This window comes from Barbus barbus (assembly GCF_936440315.1).
Source record: "Barbus barbus genome assembly, chromosome: 45".
NCBI classification, from domain to species: Eukaryota; Metazoa; Chordata; class Actinopteri; order Cypriniformes; family Cyprinidae; genus Barbus; species Barbus barbus.
In genome coordinates, this window is record NC_136723.1 from 10,744,073 (window position 1) to 10,765,500 (window position 21,428).

The window sequence follows — 21,428 nt, forward strand, 5'->3', positions numbered from 1 at the left end:
CTTTTCTGCAGGCCAGGCATATATTTTATGATGAGATTTGGTGATGCATGAATCGATGTGAATGACATTTTTATTTAACAACTACAATCACAGTAGAATATTGACTGATTTGTTGAACTAACAGCCTTGTAAGCATGTAATGATTATGAAAACATAAAGCACTGACTACTAAGCCTGCTGTAAATTGGTGGATTATTATGGAAGTCGGTAACAACTTAAGGTTGAAGTCTTCAGTAATGAAATGCACCGTAACACTGTTATTGCATGAGTAATTTCCATGTGCCGTTTTGAAGTAGGCTACGTTCACATGCTTTCAAACATTTCTGCGTGTAGTGTACCATGGTTGCCAGGTTTTCACAACAAAACCCGCCCAATTGCTACTCAAAACTAGCCCAATCGTGTTTTGAGGGAGGGTGGGTAAAATTTAGAGGGGTTCCCCTGGTAAGATTCACATTTCAAGGTAAATACCACGTTTTTAGAGGCAAACCGCGGACTGGGCAACACTGTAACGTGCCAACTTGATGCTTTCTCTGGAGACTTGTATTCGACTTGAAGCAGCGCTGCTAGACCAATCACTGTGTCATCAAAGTACTGCGTGAGCTATAAGAGAGCGGATGTCTCCTTATGCTTTCTCTCACCGTACTTTGTCATACACCAATCGATCTTCAAGTCGAACACACCTCTTTACTCTTGCGTGTCACGTGACCGAGTATAATCGTTACCTCTGCGGTTGAAAAATCATGTTTTTTCATATCGCGATATCGCAAATGCATTTAATCGTTCAGCCCTACCTGAAAAGGTTTTTGCCCCCTTTTAATTCAGCCACATTGAAGGGTTTTTGAGCATGAATGGACTGTTTAAGGTCATGCCACATCTCAATCGGATTCAAGTCCGGACTTTGACGTGGCCACTCTAAAACCTTAATTTTGTTTTTCTTGAGCCATTCAGAGTTGGACTTGCTGGTGTGTTTGGGACCTGCTGCATAACCCAAGTGTGCTTGAGCTTGAGGTCACAAACTGATGGTTGGACATTCTCAGACTACAATTCCCATCATGCCTCATACCTGGGACTGATTGCACTCCAGACCTGCATCTCATTAACACACACACATAAAAACCATTCACACACAGCACCTCATTGCGAAGTCTTGATTTGCCCCGGCTGTCATTTCTGAGCGTTATTACCCATGTTTGTTTTATACTTCTCGACCCTGGACTGTGTATCGTTGCTGATTGTTCTCTGCCTGCCCTGACTTGGATTTGTTTATTGGACTTTTGATTCTCGCTGCCTGTTTTCTCGACTCTGTCTCTGCCTTGCCTCTATTGCTCAGTTTGCTGGTGATTGACCCTGCCTGTTTGACCAATCTTAATAAAAGCTGAAAATGGATCCAACCCAGTCTGGTCTATCGCAATACACGTGGCTTTCAATCCATTACTTTTCTGGATTGCTCCAGGACTTATTTCATGTATTTGTATATGAAATAAAAAACATTCAGTGTGGAAAAATATTTTTCAAGGCACGTCAGTGTCTATAACTTTTTATCTTTTTGAGCATTATCAACTCTGGATGATGGATAGTAACGCCTAGAGTGTCTTCTTTCCAAAGATACCTAATTTGTTTGTGTAGCACACTGTCAGGAACTGTTACCGTTTTAATTTAGGTAGGTTATTTTCACCTGTGAGGCCCAAAATTGGGGGCGAAGGTTAACAGTGATTTCTTGACAGGTCTCAACAGGTCTGGCAGTAATCGGGCTTTTGTTTGGCTTGTGAAATTTAACTTGGCTTTCTAAAATAATGTGGTTAATCACAGTTCTTTCATGATTTAACAGGAGGGGGCAATTCATTTTTCACGTAGGGCCAGGTAGGGTTGGACAGCTTTTTTCCTTAATAAATGAATTCATCATTTAAAAACTGCATTTTGTATTTACGTGCATTATCTTTGTGTAATATTAAAATTAGTTTGATCTGAATCTTTTAAGTGTGACAAATAAGCAAAAATTAAAAAAACAGGAAGGGGGTTAAAAATCTTTTCAAGATAAACTCACACTATAGTAAATCTGGACTGGTGGAAATCTAGCTCTTCTCTGCTGCTTTCTGAGCTCAGTTCCACAAGACTGATGTGAGATTCCTGAAACTCCAGAACTCCTACTCTTACTTCCCATTCCTGTTCTCAACACAAACACACACACCACACAATGATATTGGTCAATGCTAAAGTGTCAACTCCCTTTCCCCAATTTTATCAGTTTCTCTCGTCTTCTCATTCTCATCGTCTCCTCCTCAGATGCTCACTACACTGGCTTTGACTGAAGCTCATATCTTTGCTCTAAGGGAGTGTGTGTGTGCGCAGAGTGTCCGTTGTGGATAGATTTACAATCCGTGGAGATGTTCCAGGGTCTCCAGTCTGGCACCTCTCCTTATTTTCAAAAAGCATGTTTATTTAAAATAGTCCTTTTTTCCTGTATAGTTTAATTTTGAGGTTGAAAATTTATGGATGGGGTATTGAGGAAGTCATGGTGGAATGGCCTGCTTTTAGAGGGGTGTGTTGGCTCAAGTAGCATTACGGAGTAAATCTACATCAGCTTGGGTGCAAAAGTCCAATAAGAAAGAGAAATCTGTCTAGCTGTCAAATTTTTGTGGCTCAGCTTTAAAAGCCAAATACAGTATCTAGGGAGCATCTGTAATGATTGTTTTATTAGTTTTAAAAACAAATTTGGCATTAAAGTGTTCTTCAAAACCCATCCGTGTGCGGCTGTTGTGATAATCTTTGTAAAGATTGAGAGTCTCCGAGGCATGCAGCCAGTCAGGTCCTCTTTTAGTTCAAACGTTGGCTTTGTATTTAGTAAAAGCCTGTTACATAAGATCAATAAACATTTAATTAACATAAGTGACTGTTGACTAACAAACGTTTTGTTTGAGAAAAGTCTCGCCGGATTTGTTCAGCTGTTATGACGAGGCAAACAGCTAAAGCGTGCAGAATACGAGCTCTAGTCATCAAGTCTAGAGGCTTTTTAAGTTCTCTTATTGACTCTTAAGCGCTTCGTTTAAAGGCCACGCTTTATGAATGAGTGAGAGGATGTCCTCTTCTGTGTGTATAAAGGCTTTGTTTGGAGGATCTTTGATGGATGCAGTAGACCGTGTATGTTAACTGCCGTTGCTCTGTGGTCGACTGCTTTAATCTGAAGGTATTTCAGAGAGTCTCAGTTCTCTATTTGTGGTAAACACGCTGCTGTTAGTAATGCACTTCAGTACTGTGCCTGACATCTTCCAGTACGTCTCTGCTTTGGTTTGCAGAGAGGGTGTGTAACGGCATGTTCTACCGTTGATCATCTGATCTTGCTAATGCTATTGGTCAGGTGTTGGAAGACAGAGTTTGTCATGTGGTTTAGATGCGTATGGTGGGTTAAAGGGGTAGTTCGCTCAAAACTAAAAATGACCTGAAGAATAAATGACAATTTCTATTGTTTGTACTGACTGTTACACATCATTTCTCGTTTAACATTTAAACTAGTGATGATTTAGTGTTATTTATATACTATATATTTTGAATTGGCTTTTTTTTTTTTTTTTAGCTTTTTTTCCCATCAGTTTTCATAACACTAACACACTCATATGATTGAAGCGGGATTTATCCAGTAACTATTGAGCGCTCAACATGACAAGACAGTTAAATGCAAGATAATTAGATATAAAGTATTTTGGATGCTTTTCAGATGACTCTGCCAAGGGAGGCCGCAGACACCACCTGTTTGTGTGCTTGTGTGTGTAAAGTCGTTGAGATGTGAAGTGTGTTTGTGGGTTTTGTAGTAGGAGTTTGCTACACCCTGACCAGAGCCACTGCTTTCAGGAAGTCAGTAACAGACCAATACTACAGCTGTAGAATGTTACCTCTCTTTTTTTCTTTCTTTCTCATGCTGTTTTTCTCACCACAAGCTTTTTTAAATTTTGTTAATGCTCTTTTACTTTAGTCTGGTCCTTTTTCCCTCTACACCTCACAAATAGGTTCATGTTACCTATCTGTGACCCTCTTGTCCTTTCTTTTCTTCCTTTCTTGCTTTTTAGCTGGAAATGCAATGGATCAGGAGTAGTGTTGTCCTAAACTCTATTTTGGCCTCTGTTGACTAGTGCAGGGACCATAAAACTGTTTTGCAATTGTTTGTTTGACACAGTACCGTTCAAAAGTTTGGGATTATGATTTTTAAAAAGTGTTTTTGGAAAAAGTATATCATTCTCAAGACTAGTTATTTGATCAAATATACAGTAAATGTAATTTTGTGAAATGTTATTGCAATTTAAAATATTTTTATAATTTATTCCTGTGATGCAAAGTTGAATTTTCAGCGTCATTACTTCAGTCTTCGGTGTCACATGATCCTTCAGAAATCATTCTAATATGCTCATTTGCTGCTCATTAAGCACAATAGTTTCCAACACTGATAAGAAATGTTTTCTATTTTGTGGAAACTATTTGTTATTTTTTGACTGAAAAAAATCAAAATAACAGTATTTATTTAAAACATGAATCTTTTATAACAATATAAATGTCTTTTATTATCTGTTTTCACCAATCTATTAGGGTTTATTTATTACCTGAATAGGAGTGTTAATTGAAAAAAAAAAAAAAGAAAAAAATACTGACCCTAAACTTTTTAATAGCGGTGTATGTTATGTTTTAGTATTTTTATTTGGCTGTATTTTTCTTTGTTTATATGAGACAAACAGCTCAGCTGAAGGTGAATTTTAATAGGGATAAGTTGCAAAGAGTGTTGCTCCCTTTTCTTTTTCTTTTTTTCTTTTTTTGTGTGAGGGTTACTTTTGTATCCAGGTTGAGTGTGAACTCAGGCAGGGGCAGTGGTTGGTTACAGGTCATATTTTTGTTTTGGGGTTGGTCAGTGATGCACACACTGATTGTTCTGTCTGCCGCTGAATAGAGAACTTCAGGAGCATGATGTTATTGAGCTCAGTGTGTATGTAGATCATGTGATCAAATGTGATGGTGCAGCAGTATTTAGCTCGCCCAGAGAGCCTCCTTTTGTGTGCGTTGTTGTTGAGAAAGTTTAAGACCGGTGTACGACTGAAATAATGAAGCAATGGCGTCAGATCGCAGTTGCGATACTGTCTCTACAGGGGGCAGTCTGCTGTAAAACATTCTCCCTAGCAAAGTCCGAGAGCTGTAGAAATGCAAGGTGGCGTGTTTACTCTGTTTAGATGTGACGTAGTTGCAAATCAGTGTCTGTCTCTGTGGGTTAGTGACTGGATGTCTTCTATGGTTTTCTCTCTCTCTCTCTCTCTCTCTCTCTCTCTCTCTAAATACAGATGTTTGGCTAGTGTCCATACTGATGGCGCGATGCCTACACTGTTTTTGGAGAGACTTTCTTTGGGTTTTTGACCGTCATTATAAAGCAGTTGGAGCAAATAACACTTTACTGCACAACAGCCAGTGATGCATATCCAGAGTAAGTGTTGTGGTAGTTGCTAAGGTGTTATGAGTGGTTGCTAGGGTCAGAAAAGCAAGTCTTTGTTATTCTTATCCCTAGATATCCCTAGATTCTTATCCCTAGATATTTGCGTTTCTTCAGTGCAAGTTTTCATTTTAACATGTTCAGGGATAAAATCTGATAGAATCTGATAAAATCTTAATAGCATACCTCTTCTCAACAAACTACATTATTAGAGGTGTCATTCATGGCCTTGGCACAAACTTTTTTTTTTTTGAAGTTTAATACTTTGGTTTAGGGGCCTTGTTCAGATGTCTAACCTTAAGTATGAGCAATAGTAAATGCAGAAGTTGTCGTAGTAAGCGTAATTAATTCATGCAGGAACTTGTCTTTATTTCACAAATGTTTCTTTTTAAAGCTTAATGCAATGACATTTCATGGAAATACAAGAGGGTTTTTCTAGTCTAGTAATTTTGCCATTGGACTAGTTTTGCTTTAAGATGCTTTAATGCCTGCAATGATTCCAGATCAGCAGAGCAACTCTAATGCGCCATGGAACGAAGGATTTTAAGCACATATTAGGAAGCTGGCGTTGTTTGGACTGATTTTCACAGAGCTCAGGCTTTACAGAGCTCAGAGTGTGACTAATGTATAAGAAGTGTTATTCTCCTGTTACATATATTAAAGGTCCTCATGTAGGGGTGTGCGATATGACGATTTTTGATCGTGGACGATAAAAATGTCTCCACGATCTGCTTTTTAATAAATATCGTAGTATCGCGCACATTGTCAAATACAGTTCTGGCGCCGCCGTCTCTATATACTGTACAACACGACATTCAGCAGTAGAGTTACTCTGACAGGACACTGCACTTATTCGCGATCGCAAAAGTACATTATTTGCATACAAGCCTTGCTGGTTAAATGTTTAATTCGCGCGCTGGTCTGACGTGCGCTTGTTCTGAGCGCATACACCTGAAGCACGCGCACTAAAACGCCTGTCTAACAGCGCCTGATTACTCAACTAAGTTATATTTTGCGCTAATACTGTCAAAACACACAAGGTTTACATACAGACTGAGTTGGTTATCTCTAAAATGAAAGTAAATAGTTAAGAGAGAAACGGATGCGTGCCTGTACTGTATATTAGATGCGTGCAGCTCTTAAAGGGACAGGACACTAAACATGCTGTCGACTGTCATTAAAGGGATAGTTCACCCTAAAATTTAATTTCTGTCATTATTTACTCAGTGGAAAACCAAACAGTTGCTGGTCCACATTGACTTTGATAGTAGGAAAGAAAAATCCTATGGAAGTCACTGAGGACTAGCAGCTGTTTGGTTTTCCACCTTCTTCAAAATAGCATTTATAAATGTTCAGCACAAGAAAGAAACTCATTCCGGTTTAAAACAACTTTTGAGTAAATGATGATATAAAAATACAACATTATGACAGAATTGACAGACAGATGACAGAATATTAATTTGTGGGGGAACTATTCATTTAACGTTAACAAAACAACAAAACGCAAAAGAGAAAAATCACTCACTATTCTTGACTGAAAAACTTTAATACAGTTGCTTTAGGAATCAGTCTGTAGTGTTTTATTTTTATACTTGTTCATTCAATTTCATTGAATGCTCTGCTAAATACACCTATTGTACCTGGAAATAAAGCACTGTTTGTTTTATTTGTATATTATGTGTATTTGTAATGTGTATCTTTGTTCTTATTTTTTAATAAGAAAAATAAAATAATGACAAATATTTTTTATCTTCGCCCACTTTGGCCTAAATATCTGCCATGCATCTTTGTCTTTCTAGTTTGGCTGTAATGCTCAGACAACTTGTAAAACCAAAATAGTAAAACTAAATAAAAAAAATAGTAAAACTAAATAAAAAAAAACTAAATAACAAAGAATCGTGATAAAAATCGTGAATCGTGATATTTCTATAAAAAATCGTGATATGATATTTTTCCCATATCGCCCACCCCTATCCTCATGTATATTCATGAGGAGAAGGGTCAAACACAGTGTAATCCTTGTGGTCGAAGAGCAGACACTTGCATCTCAATGCCATGTGATGTTTCTCACGCATTTGAGATATTGACTGTACTGTTTTTAGAGTTACAGATGAATCAGATTCAGCCTTAGGCTTTTAATGACCACATCAGATGGTGATTAAATGATTCACAAGAGTTCAGTGACGCTGTTTATATGACTCATGAAGTACGTTAGAAATCCAGTCAGATGATCTATATTTGTTGGGTCTTTATGATTAATCCATGCTTTTTTTTCCCCTTTTGAGGCACATGTGCTACTGTGTAATTTAAACACCTGCCTCTCTATCTCTCTTTCTCAGAGAACACCTGTCTTGCTCTTTCACGTTCTTCCTGCATGGAGACAGTAATGTGTGCACCAGTGTGGAGATCAACCAGCACCAGCCCGTGTACCACCTGAGCGAGGAGCACCTGACACTGGCCCAGCAGGCCTCCAGCCCATTCCAAGGTGATAGAACACTCTTTTTTTTTTTAATGCTTTTACAATTTTTTTTTATTTTTTTTTCCATGTCTGTCCCCTTTTTTTCTCTCCTTTTGCCTCTTTTTCTTTCCAACATTTCCTTTCTGATCAGAAAGATGAGGTTTATAATTAGTAAAGCCCAGTGGCATCCTGTCTGCCACTCTGTAGCTTGAAAACATTTTTTAAATAAAATACAGAAATAGTGTTTGAGACCTTTTCCTGTTTTAGGTGCTTGGGGAAGAGGAAAGTGTTCTTCATTACTGCTAACATGAGCAGTGCTCAACGTACTAATGGTGATTTCAGAGATATCTGCACATCCTTAAATCTTGAAAATGTTTCAACTAGGGCACGGAGATATGTAAAAATATTTAATCGGTGATCGTTTTTTATGGTTGTAGTTTTTGTCATTTTTGCCAAGATAATGTTTAGAATGATTTGTTAAATGGCTGTTGATATCGACATGTACAATAATAATTACCAAACCCTAGCCTAAACTCAATCATAACTATGATTTGAAGTTTTTATTTTATTTAAAGTATTAAAGGGATAGTTCACCCAAAAATGAAAATTCTGTCATTAGTTACTCACCCTCATGTCGTTCTGAACCTTTAAAACCTTCGATCATCTTTCGGAACGCAAATTAAGTTATTTCTGATGAAATCCAAGAGCTTTCTGACCCTGCATAGACGGCAGCATAACTACCACGTTGAAGGCCCAGAAAGGTAGTAAGGACATTGTTAAAATAGTCCATGTGACATCAGTGGTTCAGCCTTAATTTTATGAAGCTACTAAATACTTTTTGTGTGCAAAGAAAACAAAAATAACAACTTACTAAAGTCGAATAGTACAGTTAAGTGGGATTTCCAAAGAGCTGTTAATGATGGTCATGTTAAGGAAGGCATTTAGCCATTTATGATCATGTGTCCCTGGGTGGGAGATTTAGGCCTTTTAAAGTCACCATAAAATCAAAACAGACAATTATTTTCTCAAATCACATTTCCCCTCTCAACACCATCTCTTCTCTGAAGATTTGTGTTGACTGGTGTGAGGGCTGGGCACTAAGGCTTCCCTCTAGCAATCTGTCACTCACATGAGATCCCAGCAATTAGCAAACAACAACGATCCAGTCAATTCCAGATGGACAAAATCAAGTCCCGCCCTCCTTTTTTTTTTTTTTTTTTTTCATTTGGAAAGCCATTTCACTTGGATTTACGTCACAATAGGTAGGAAAAGTCGATTGCAATTTCCGTTTTATGCTGACTTTAAAGGTGTAATAGGAGATCTCAGAAAATGCTAACTTTAGCCTGATAGCACTGAAAGAGAACGTCCCACCCTCCCTGCAATCGCCATCCAAAGCCACGCCCCCTGAACACACACACGCTCAAAGAGCAGAATACCAGAGACATTAAATTACTGCAGTAGTCTACATCAACGGTTCCCAATTACAGTCCTCGCGCCCTCCCCGCTCTGCACATTTCATATGTCTATCTCATCACATTCAAATTCACACATCACATCACGTCCGACGGGTGTTCTGTTTGACTGTTAGTCATTAAGTGCCCCGTGAAATGGACATCACCAGATATTCCGTCATGATTCCAGTTCAAAGCGAGCGTATATGTTCCATACAAAGGGCATTAAAGTGTGCGAGACTAATTTAAATTTTATTTACATATTATGTATATTATGTCACACTTTACACTTCTCTAGTAAGTTTCGTCTGTGTTTTAAGATGCTGTGCAGCATAAATCCGTGAATGAATGTTCCGAAGTGAAATAAACTTCAACGGATTTCACCTGCTCAGGGAGTAGGGAGCAATGAACACTGTGTAGGGAGCATGTCAATCGGAACACAGTTCATGCACGTAGCTCTCTTCTAACAAGCTGGTTATCTGAACCAGGTGTGTTAACTAAGCGAGACATGCAACATATGCAGAGCGGGGGGCGCAAGGAATGGAATTGGGAACCGTTGGGCTACATCATGTGTCATTCACTGGTGAGAGAACTTTATAGCACAGTTAGTAAATGTACCACAATACCAGGAAGGGAAGATTGGGTTGTTGATGTTTGACTGCCATTCTTGCACAGCGTGCGTGAACGCGCTGATGACGTATAGTGTCTGTGCGAACAGGGTGCGCAGAGGTATGCAAATACATACGTTGACCGGCAGGTAGGAAAGCGAATTAAAACGCTCATACCGAACGTTTTGATTGGATGAATATTTCTTGGTCCTACACCTTCCACAGAATAAATAAATGCAGATAAATACATTGAGACCACTTAATTTAATGATTGCTATCGGGATGTGAAGAGACTTTCAACCAGAATAACAAAAAATGTTTCTGAAGACAATCACCTATTGCACCTTTAAGACCTTACCTGGGATTTCAAACCCCTCAGTTGCTCTAATGCACCCAAGAACTGTCAGTGGGAAATATTCCTTAGTTTTTTTGTGACGCTCAATTTTGAATGAATTTCATCCAGTATTATTCATTTTAGCATGGCTGGAATGCTGTATTGACCAATCTACATCATCCACAGCCATGCACTAGATCACATCTGCCTTTGTTTTGAATAATTGAGATTGTTTGCAGTTCCTGCGAAATTAACATTTTAAAAACATAATTCATCCTTTTGATGGGGAAATAACCTTTGCAGTGAATCAGGAATGTGTGATGTGTCAATTGGAACCAGCTGACCTTTTTCTCGCTCGCCCGCTCTCTCTCGATCTCCTTTGGTCTGCTGCTCACAGTTTCTGACAGTCTCGTATTAGTGAGCGTGCGAGTGTTGCGACTATGACCTCATAAAGAGCAGTGAGAGGGGTGTAATGAACTCATAGCTCACTTAACCGATCAGAAGAGAGAGCGAGAGAGAGACTGGTAGTGCACAGATTGCTTGACAGAATAAATGTGAGGTGAACAGTGTGATCTTGGAATACATTTGTTTGCCTGTTTGTCTGCAAATTGCTTTATATCTGTGTGATGCCCCCAATCAAATGCAGACCAGAGCAGCAGACCCCTTTCTAATGATGGCCAAAGTGTTGATACCTCTTTAGTGGATTCAATGCTTGGAGCTCCCCCGCCATGCAAATTCTGATCTTCTGCCTCACCACCTACCTGAAGAGCTCTATGTGGGGCTTTCTTTCTGTAAATATTCTGTGTATCAGCCGAGTATTTTTTTATTTTTATTTTTTTTCTCTTTGATGCGTGGTGACGAGAGAGCCATCCAGAGGCTGAATTAATTCCGCCCCCTCACCTTGGTTCGATCAGGGATCTGTCAGATATTAAAAGAGCTGTTTTTGCCCTGCGAACGAGCCGTGTATGTTTTCTTACATCTGGTTGCAGCTTGTTTTTTCTAAATGTTTTGAAGCCAGGATAACGATCTCTGTTATCCTCTGTTTAAATTTAAGCCGCCGTAACCCATTAAAGATGAATCGTGCCTCCTTTCCGTTTGTATAGCATCCCCCTGCCCCCATTCCCTCTTCCCATACCTCTTCCGGATGGACGGAGGTGTCCTCTGTCATTGTGGCTTTTATGGATTTGTGTGATGAAGGCCATGGAATGAGCCGGCTAATGGAAGGACACGGGATGGATTCATCCGCTCCCCCCTCCTTTTTCTCCCTGGAAGCTGCTCCCTCCTCCTAACCCCTAATACGCGGATCAATATATCAAAGGAAGTTAAAGAAACACATGTACAGAATGAGATTTCCTTAAATTTGTGACTACATACCTCAGTGTTTAGCTGTTTTTTTTAGGCATGAAAGCAACATGTAACAGAGCTGCTCTTGAGAAACTGAAGTGTTTTGGTAAGATACCAATAGAGTGAAAACTGATGCCATTGCTTCCACATTTGTGCTTCACCTTGTCTTGCGCGCTTTCCTTGTCTTTTTTCACCCTGTTTCTGTCTCTCTCTCTCTCTGAGTGACCTGTTTATTTAAGTTAGTTTATGGGCTCAGAGTGAGCACTGCTTGGCAGTAACTGGAGGCTGTGTTGAAATGAAAGGCTTTCGGAAAGTGTCTGAGAGAAAGGAGGAAGGAAAGAGACCCGGCTGCAGTGGAGGAGTCATTTAAGACCACAGTTAATGAGGAACAGAAGTGGAGGGAGCGGTTGAGAGAGAGCCAGGCGGGAGTGTTTGTACATTGTTCCCCGCTTCATAGACTCATTTGCTTTGGCCCTGTTCTGATTACACGCTCCTTAGTCTTCATGTGTTTCTGCTACATATGCTGGGCTTTCTACATTGTAAGAACCAGGTTGGGGCAACTTTCCAAGGACAACTCCAGATAAATGCCACTTGATTGTGTTTTGTAGGCTCTTTTGCTACTATTGTTAACACAAGTACTTGCATGCGTAAACACAAACTAATTAGGGTACTAGGATAGGTGATTTTATTCAAGGGCAAAATGGTTATTCATGCATGTTACATTGTCTTGTTAACTCATTTTGTGTACCAGCTAGTGCTGTCACAATCATGAGTTTATTAAATATCATACAACTAATTTGCAGCTAAAAATTTAATAGCCTTTTTGCTCGTGTCGATCAGTGTAAGAATAAGGCACAAACCTTTACCTTTGTTTTTTTGTTGTCTTCTGTACAGAAATATTTAGTGCTGTCAAACGCATCCAAAATAAGTTTTTGTTTACATAATATATTTGTGTGTCCTGTGTATATTTATTATTTAAATACACACACGTGCATGTATATATTTCAGAAAAAAATTGTTTGTGTATTAAATATATTTATATATATAAATTATATGAATGTAAATAAATACATGTAAATATTTTCTAAATATGTGTATTTATATATACATAATAAATGTACACAGTACACACACATTATGTAAACAAAAACGTTTATTTTGGATGTGATTAATCATGATTAATCGTTAGACAGCACTAGAAAAATTACCCAATTAGAATGACCCAATATTTTAAATATTTAAATGTTTATAGATATTGTTAAATTATTATTTGATAATTGTATAATATATAAATGTCAATGTCACAATGATTGTGATTATCTAAAATAATCTCGATTAGATCGTGACAGGCCTCTGTCCCAGATTCTTGACCTTTATGCCAATGCTGCCCAATATCTCTTGTGTTCTGTGCTGTAGGTAGTGTGTAGGACTGAATCACTTCTCTTATTCTCGCTGTAGTGATTCTGAGTCCATTTGGACTGAACGGGACATTGACCGGTCAGTCCTTCAAGCTGTCCGACCCTCCGACACAGAAGCTCATTGAAGAATGGAACCAGTTCTATCCCATCAGCCCGACCTCCAAGGAGAGCACAGAGGACAAAATGGAGGACATCGACTGGGAGGACGACTCCCTGGCAGCAGTGGAAGTGCTTGTTGGTGGGTTGGATTAAAATATATTTTACTTAAAAGGCTGGTAAATAAACCAGTTGCATTGTGGGAGCAATACATATTTGCTGAAAATACTGGAAAAATGTAGTGTGCGTTATGATTTTCATTTGTAGTACATGTTTTTTTTTACCCCCAAAGTGTGCATTCATAAGGTGTTGATATGTGGCCGTTTCTCCAGGTGGTGTGCGCATGGTGTATCCTGCATGCCTGGTGTTAGTCCCACAGTCAGACATCCCCACTGTAACACCTACGGGGTCCTCGCACTGCACCGCTGTCTATTCAAATGGCCATCAAGTGCCTGCTTCAAACCGTGACCCCGCCATCTCTTCAGTGACCCTGACTCCTCCCACCTCACCTGAGGAGGCTCAGACAGGTAAACATGCCTCAAACTTGACTCAAACCCATGCCTAACTCATTTCATGAGCAGCATCCGTTACACACTCAAACTTTTTGGCTTTTTCTTTCTCTAGTTCACTCTCACTCGGCGCAGAAGTGGATGCGGTTGCCGGTGGCGATGGATGGATTCAGTGTTGACAGCACCAGTCATCACGGTGGCAAGATTCCACGCAGGATGGCAAGTCAGGTGGTTGAGAGCGTTTGGCAGGAGTGCAACATCAACCGAGCTCAGAACAAGTAAGTGTGTTCAGAGTAAATCTGAGATCAGATAATCCCATTTCACAGTCGTGATAAATCCAGCACAGAGCAACAATGCACTGTTAAAACTGGTACAATGTATATCTGAGCCACAATGTTTTATAAGTGATTGAGGTAAAAAAAACAATTATGAGTGGTCTAGATTACGGGACTTTTCACAAGGGCTGTGTCTAAGAGGTTTTGGGTCAGAATTTGCACAAATGTATGATTGTTGGATCAGTTCAGTCCATCTTGGGAACAGTTTTTGGACACTCTGTCTAAACTAAAATTTCATTAATTTTCATGTCATGTAGTCACATTTTAGATTTCAACATAATTGTCTTAGTTCAAATTAAGTTGATAATCCTATAATTCACTGTACTACCTATAATTGCATATCCACCTTTACTCAAAGAGGTCAATGTGTGTTCAATAAAATTGTTGCAATAACAGTAACATTTTTTATAAACTTGTGCAACCACAATTTAGCACTATGTACGCAGAATTTGACTTTCAAAAAGAAACTGACTCTGGGAGATATTTACTGGATTAAAACGTACAACTAGCCTCAACAAAGTACCATAGATTTTGTGATTTAGAAGCCATTCAGAGAGTTTGAATCCAATCTTGTTTCATTGTGTCTTTGTAGACGGAAATTCTCTGCAACAGCCTCCAATGGGACCAGCGAGGAGGAGACGCTGATGAAAGTGGGCACCTGGGACTTTGTCGACTCCACACAGAGATCAAGCTGCAACTGTCCGAGGTACAGACATGAACATTCACTCAGTCCTGTATTCTCATAGGCTGTCGTTGTTTAACCATGCTGCTGCTGCCACTAATCGCTTTTCAGTTCTTGTAGTGTCTTCTGTCACTCTGAAAAATGACTGGCAATACATTTGTCATGGAGTATTAAATAAGCTCTTTGTGAAAAACTGGTTTCTGAATGATGGTGACACAAGTCCTGCTCTGATTCTTTTATTTGCTTCTCTGATAGAGAGAATAAATTAATTTGATTCGGTATTCAGAAGTCTGCATGTGTTGACTGTTTATCTATATATAATGTATCAGGCTGTCACTAGTCTTGTAGCTCAGTTGGTCCTTCCACTTGCATGGTTTTGTGGCTCCTGAGTTTTGCTTGTAATCATCTTGTAGTCAGATTTAGAAGTGTCTGGAAACTTTTAAAGAAAAATCTTAGGGCAAATATATTCCAATGTGGCTTTGCAGCATAACAATTAATATACACTTTAGATTTTGATTTTGACACCAAGCATCATTACAGAGCTCTTATTTATGTGTTTCATAGTTAAAGAGGGCAATGCCACATTTTAATGTTTGTGTGAAGTATTATTGTTCCTTGCTTCATGGAGTCGACTTCAGCTTAGAGTTAAGGGAAAAAGAAAACAATTAGAAGCAATAGAACAAATTAAAACCGAACAAAGAAACAAATTTGAAGTAAAATCTTGTGTTTACATATCTAATGAGACTCACTGACCAACTCAATGGTAAAACTGTAACATAGTCCAGATCTATCGGTGCCTACTTCAGGTAGATATTGGTTGTATAAACCAGAAACAAGTACTAAAAAGAATGAGCCCAAACACTGTGAAGCATAGTAAGTAACGTTAACACAGACCTAATGTCACATAGTGCTGTGTGGTCATGCTGTTAGTCGTCTTCTCCTTCTCTTCATTGAGTAGCTGTACAGTTTAGGCCAAGAGAAGGCCAGGTGCCATAGGACTGTTGTCATTTGCCAAATATGTTTTTGGAAGAGACCCAGCATGAGAGGTGTGATGAAACTCGGAGTCCCCCAGTGAAGTGAAAATTACCATGCATCGACTAAGATCCTTTCTGCTTGTTTAGCATTCTACTTGTGTGTATGTGTGTGAGTTGTGTGGTGTTGTGTTGTGTGCGTACATGTGAAATTGTTTTGACTGTGTGAATAAGAAAGGGTATAATTTTACCCTTGACTCACCTGTGTTCTGGATGTAGCTCTTATTAGCTCTAAAGTTTGTGCAGTTTAAGTTTAAATTAGTCAGTTTGTGTAGGTATGTATGTTTATATATAAATCTACTGCTCTATATGTGACCCTGGACCACAAAACCAGTCTCAAGGCGCTGGGGTATGTTTGTAGCTAGGGGTGTGCGATATGATGATTTTTGATCATGGATGATAAAAATGTCTCCAAGATCTGCTTTTGAAGAAATATCGTAGTATATTAATTATGCTGCAAAGCCACATTGGACACACACTACAGCGCACATTGTCAAATACAGTTCTGGCGCCTCCGTCTCTATATACTGTACAACACGACATACAGCAGTAGAGTTACTCTGACAGGACACTGCACTTATTCACGATCGCAAAAGTACACTATCTGAATACAAGTTTTGCTGGTTAAATGTTTAATTCGCACGCTGGTCTGACGTGCACTTTCTCTGAGCGCATACACCTGAAGCACGCACACTAAAAACCCTGTCTAATAGCGCCTGATTACTCAACTAACTTATCTTTTGAGCTAATACTGTCAAAACACACAAGGTTTACATACAGACTGAGTTGGTTATCTCTAAAATGAAAGTAAATAGTTAAGAGAGAAACGGATACGTGCCTGTATATTAGATGCGTGCAGCTCTTAAAGGGACAGGACACTAAACATGCTGTCGACTGTCATTAAAGGGATAGTTCACCCTAAAATTTAATTTCTGTCATTATTTACTCACTCACATGTTGTCCCAAACCTCTATTAATTTCTTGTGCTGAACACAAAATAAGATATTTTGAAGAATGAGGGTAAACAAACAGTTGCTGGTCCACATTGAGTTTGATAGCAGGAAAGAAAAATCCTATGGAAGTCACTGAGGACCAGCAACAGTTTGGTTTTCCACCTTCTTCAAAATAGCATTTATGTTCAGCAGAAGAAAGAAACTCATTCAGGTTTAAAACTTTTAAAACTTTTGAGTAAATGATGGTATAAAAATAAAACATTATGACAAAATTGACAGACAGATGACAGAATATTTATTTTTGTAGGAACTATTCCTTTAACTTTAACAAAACAACAAAACGCAAAGAGAAAAATCACTCACTATTCTTGACTGAAAAACTTTAATACAGTTGCTTTAGGAATCAGTCTGTAGTGTTTTATTTTTATATTTGTTCATTCAATTTCATTGAATGCTCTGCTAAATACACCTATTGTACCTGAATAAATAAAGCACTGTTTGTTTTATTTGTATATTATGTGTATTTGTAATGTGTATCTTTGTTCTTATTTTTTAATAAGAAAGATAAAATAATGACGACAGGTTTTTTGTTACCTTGAAAGGCTTTGTCTTTCTAGTTTGGCTGTAATGCTCAGACAACTTGTAAAACCAAAATAGTAAAACCAACATGACAAAGAATCGTCATCATGATTCAAATCGTGAATTGTGATATTTAAAAAAATATTTTTTTCCATATCGCCCACCCCTAATTGTAGCAATAGCCAAAAATACATTGTATGGGTCAAAATTATAGATTTTTCTTTTATGTCTAAAGGATATTAAGTAAAGATCATGTTCCATGAAGATATTCTATAAATTTTTTACCGTAAATATATAACTTAATTTTTAATTAGTAATTGCTATGAACTTCATTTGGACATCTTTTAAAGGCGATTTTCTCAGTATTTAGATTTTTTTTGCACCCTCAGATTCTAGATTTTCAAATAGTTGTATATCGGCCAAATATTGTCCTATCCTAACAAACCATACATAAATGGAAAGCTTATTTATTCAGCTTTCAGATGATGTATAAATCTCAGTTTTGAAAAATTGACGCTTAAGACTGGTTTTGTGGTCCAGGGTCACATATATCTTACTGACTACAAACGGTCACATAGGTTTACATATTCACACCATCTCAGTTCCATGAGGGGGTTTTGTGAAACCTTGCATTCTAAAGGGAGGGATGAAAGCAGTGTAGAGCCTTCGTTTGTAGCTACAGGCTTGTGTGTTGAGATACTGTGGAGCTTGAGATGGTGACTGCCTCTCAAGAACAACATTATAAACGAGAGACACTGTACAAGGAAACCCACAGGGAAACTCTGGCAGCTGTGGGGTTTTACGTATCTCTGAGAAAGTGTGGACACACGTTATCAGGTCAGACAGACTCTGATAGGAGTGTTGTTAAAAGGGTGGTTTCTTAAACCTGTCCTTGGACTCGACAAGCAGATAATCTTTATTCAAAGAGTGTTTTTTCACAGCTCCAATAATAGTAAGGAAATTCTAAATAATGAGCTAATTAAGAAACTGTTACATTTCTTACATTTCTTACGAGTCTCAAAGGCCTATTAAACCTGAAAAGAAATGTTATGAACTCTCACACTGAAAAGAAACGAAAAAAAAAAAAATTATTTCTGGTAATAGGCTTTCTTATTAATGGTGGCATCAGTTCATAATTCATGTATCTGCTGTATTAAAATATTTCTTTATCTCATCAGGCACAAAACCATGAAGCAGAGAGCAAGCAGCACGCCTGGTCAGCCGCCAACCGCCGGTCAGACGCAGCAGCCGCCCATCAAGCACAAAGCTGGGGAGAAGCCTGAAAAAGGTGACAAGCAGCAGAAACGCCCGCAGACGCCCTTCCACCATCGCAACTCTGTCTGTGAAGATGTCTCAATGGAAACCGACGCTTCTGCTGGTCAGCGCTTGGCTCTTAGAGGTCAAGAGGGTGGACGGTTTCCTGGGCTTCGCCCATCTGATGTGAGCACTGGCTCGAAACCTCCACAACTGCACAGTGGGGGCGGAGCTACCGTGGGCAACAGTGGCCCGACGGAGATGGTCGGCTCCCCTCAGCCACCGCCGCTGAGCCCTCACCCTTGCGAACGTGGCGAGGAAGCCTCAGACGCCATTAAGAACCCCTCCACACCACACAGCCAACATTTTTACCCTCCTTCCGCAGAGCCGTGCCTCCTGCCCCAGAAGGGCCCAGATGATGCCCGTTTGGAGCCCCTCACCCAACCTTTTCCCCCTGCGTACCCAGAACCCCTGGAGCCCACTCCTTACATCAGCGCAGCAGTAAACCTGGATGATGACGGGAGTCACGCACCGTGGAGGTTCTTTAACCTGCCCCGTAGGAAAGATGCAGAGTTTCCCACGCCGTCACTACCAGGAGACAAACTCAGAGAAGAGGCGTCACTTGGAGCTGAAGGGATTATGTCTGTTACTGAGTGAGTATCACACGTTTTCATGCAGCATACAAATTCATGCACTTACTTGAAGGTATATGATGTCATTTCTGAGCCACCAAGCAAAAATAATAGAGAAAATGCTTCCCTCTGTCTTCAATTATTTGGACGAACAGACAAGTAGGCTGTATAGAAATGATCTCCGTTATGATTAGACATTGTTCATGGGCCAGTTTACTGAATACCAAATAGAAGTTGATATGCAAATTTGGGTCGTCATACCCATTGATCTGACAACCTGGTTTCTGAACAACCCATTTTTGCAGGTTAATTTAAACTAGCTTTTTGATTGGGAGAGACCTTTTGCAGTATTCGTGATTTTTGGCTTAGGTGCACGAGTGAGAGAGCGAGCTCCCTCTGTGATGCGGTTTCACGACACGCTGCAAGGAAAGCAGATAGAATTTACTATAGATTTAACATTCTGTAAAGTTCTAATTATAATGCTATGTTTATGAAATACCAGTGAACTTTATGTGCTATATCGAGAGAGAGAGTGAATGAGCTTTGATCCGCTGTGATGCGCTTTCATAACAGCGTGCTGAAACACGGACAAGGAATTTACTATAGATTTCACATTCTATAAAGTTCTAATTATAATGCTATGTTTATGGCAGCTTTGTGCTATATTTACATTATCAAGTGATTCCTGAAATCGCCTGTGAGTTTTCGAAGCCATGCGAAGTATGAAAACAATTGAAATTGAAGTAACGTTATACCTTCTGTTGAACAAATATGATGAAAAAAGCACCGTTGCATTTTTATAACCAGTATTTAAAAAGAAACATCTAAAAGCAATATCACAGTCTCAAATAACTCCGTTAATATCGGGCTTTGCATTTGAGAATGAAACTAAACACTAGCCACGTTTACATGTACACTTTGTTTGTCATTCCGATTGAAAGAGTTGGTGGATTTACTGTTTACATGAGACGTTATCTAATCCAAATGACAACAAATAGCCTACAAATCACCAGAGGCATTTATTAATGCATTATTACAGATTGCATTATTTTTAATAGCTGCTTGCTTAGAATAAACAGACTTAATATTTGAATCCGTTGTTCATTCGAGTGCTCAGTTATGTGGTAAGAACACATACACATTCATAGAAATTATACGGCGGTCTTCTATCGTAGCCTACCACACACAGAACCAAATTGATTTCTCGATTGCAGTTTCTATTCTAATAACTAAGTTGCACAGATATAGGCCTATCTATCAGATAAAATAATAAACACATTATAGCTTGATCTCAGAAAGCTGATCAACTAGGGCTGTGCAATTATTTTTTAATAAAGTTTTGATTTCGATATTGGGCCCCATTCCGCCCCCTTTCAAGCGGTGTGCTTTTGTTCTTCCATAAAAGCCAAATTTCACATGCAGATCAGAAAAATCATGTAATGTGGCTTTTGAAAAATGGGACGTGCTTGATTTATTGAAGTATATTAGATTTATTCGTGTTTTTAAAAATGAAAGAGAACTTGCGCTTCCTCCGGAGGATATCTGTGCCTGCGCTCAGAGACGGAACACAACACTGACATCTAAAGTCAACTTTAGCTCAAGGTGTGCGCCTAAATGGTCAAATACACACAAAAATGTGTTAAAATGCGGCGATTAGTGATGATTCACATATTCACCGGTCGTGTAATAAATGAACATAAACAGTTGAGAATGAAAATACATGTGTAACGGATCCCGTAAATTGGATCCGTGTGGCTCTTGAAGTGACAGCGACAATATTCCTGCTGCGACGGTGTGTTTAATATTAATCAAACAACAAAAGACAAATTCAAAATCACACACTGCTCTTGAGTGGAGGACTTTTGTAGCTTTAATAAGAAACAAAGAAAGTTTAATTCTTACAGTGAAGACTATGCGGTTTTATTTTACATTTGATTATTCATTGACTGTTAACTGCTTGAGACTTGCATACAAAAAACCTTAAAACAGTTTTTTTTTTTTATTTGTATCTTTTTATTCTATTGTATTTGTCCTTTGCTTTTTTATTACTGGCAGTTTAAATTATTGTTTTGTTTGTTTCTAATAGTTACTCTGCTTTGGTGTTGAGAATTGTGAAATTTCGCTGGTCTCTGCAATGTAGATGTTATAGCAACCGTATTTACAGGAACTATATATTTGATATGTATCCTATCAACTCTTATAAAGTTTTGGTCGTATGGCCCACTCATAATCGTTTTAAATAATCATGATTACAATATTGACCATAATAATCGTGATTATGAT

The 21,428-nt window shown here is 38.7% G+C and overlaps 1 protein-coding gene across 1 annotated transcript in view; it reads left to right on the plus strand.

Annotated features, from left to right (window-relative positions):
* Positions 1-21,428, plus strand: part of LOC306864505 (mediator of RNA polymerase II transcription subunit 13-like) — a 76,221-nt gene that overhangs the window by 26,996 nt on the left and 27,797 nt on the right. Inside the window, exons 4-9 of the mRNA XM_079408549.1 lie at positions 7,801-7,946; positions 13,115-13,312; positions 13,503-13,697; positions 13,795-13,957; positions 14,607-14,720; positions 18,438-19,166. Of these exons, the coding sequence (XP_079264675.1) occupies positions 7,801-7,946; positions 13,115-13,312; positions 13,503-13,697; positions 13,795-13,957; positions 14,607-14,720; positions 18,438-19,166 (1,545 nt within the window). The remainder of the gene's footprint in view (positions 1-7,800; positions 7,947-13,114; positions 13,313-13,502; positions 13,698-13,794; positions 13,958-14,606; positions 14,721-18,437; positions 19,167-21,428) is intronic.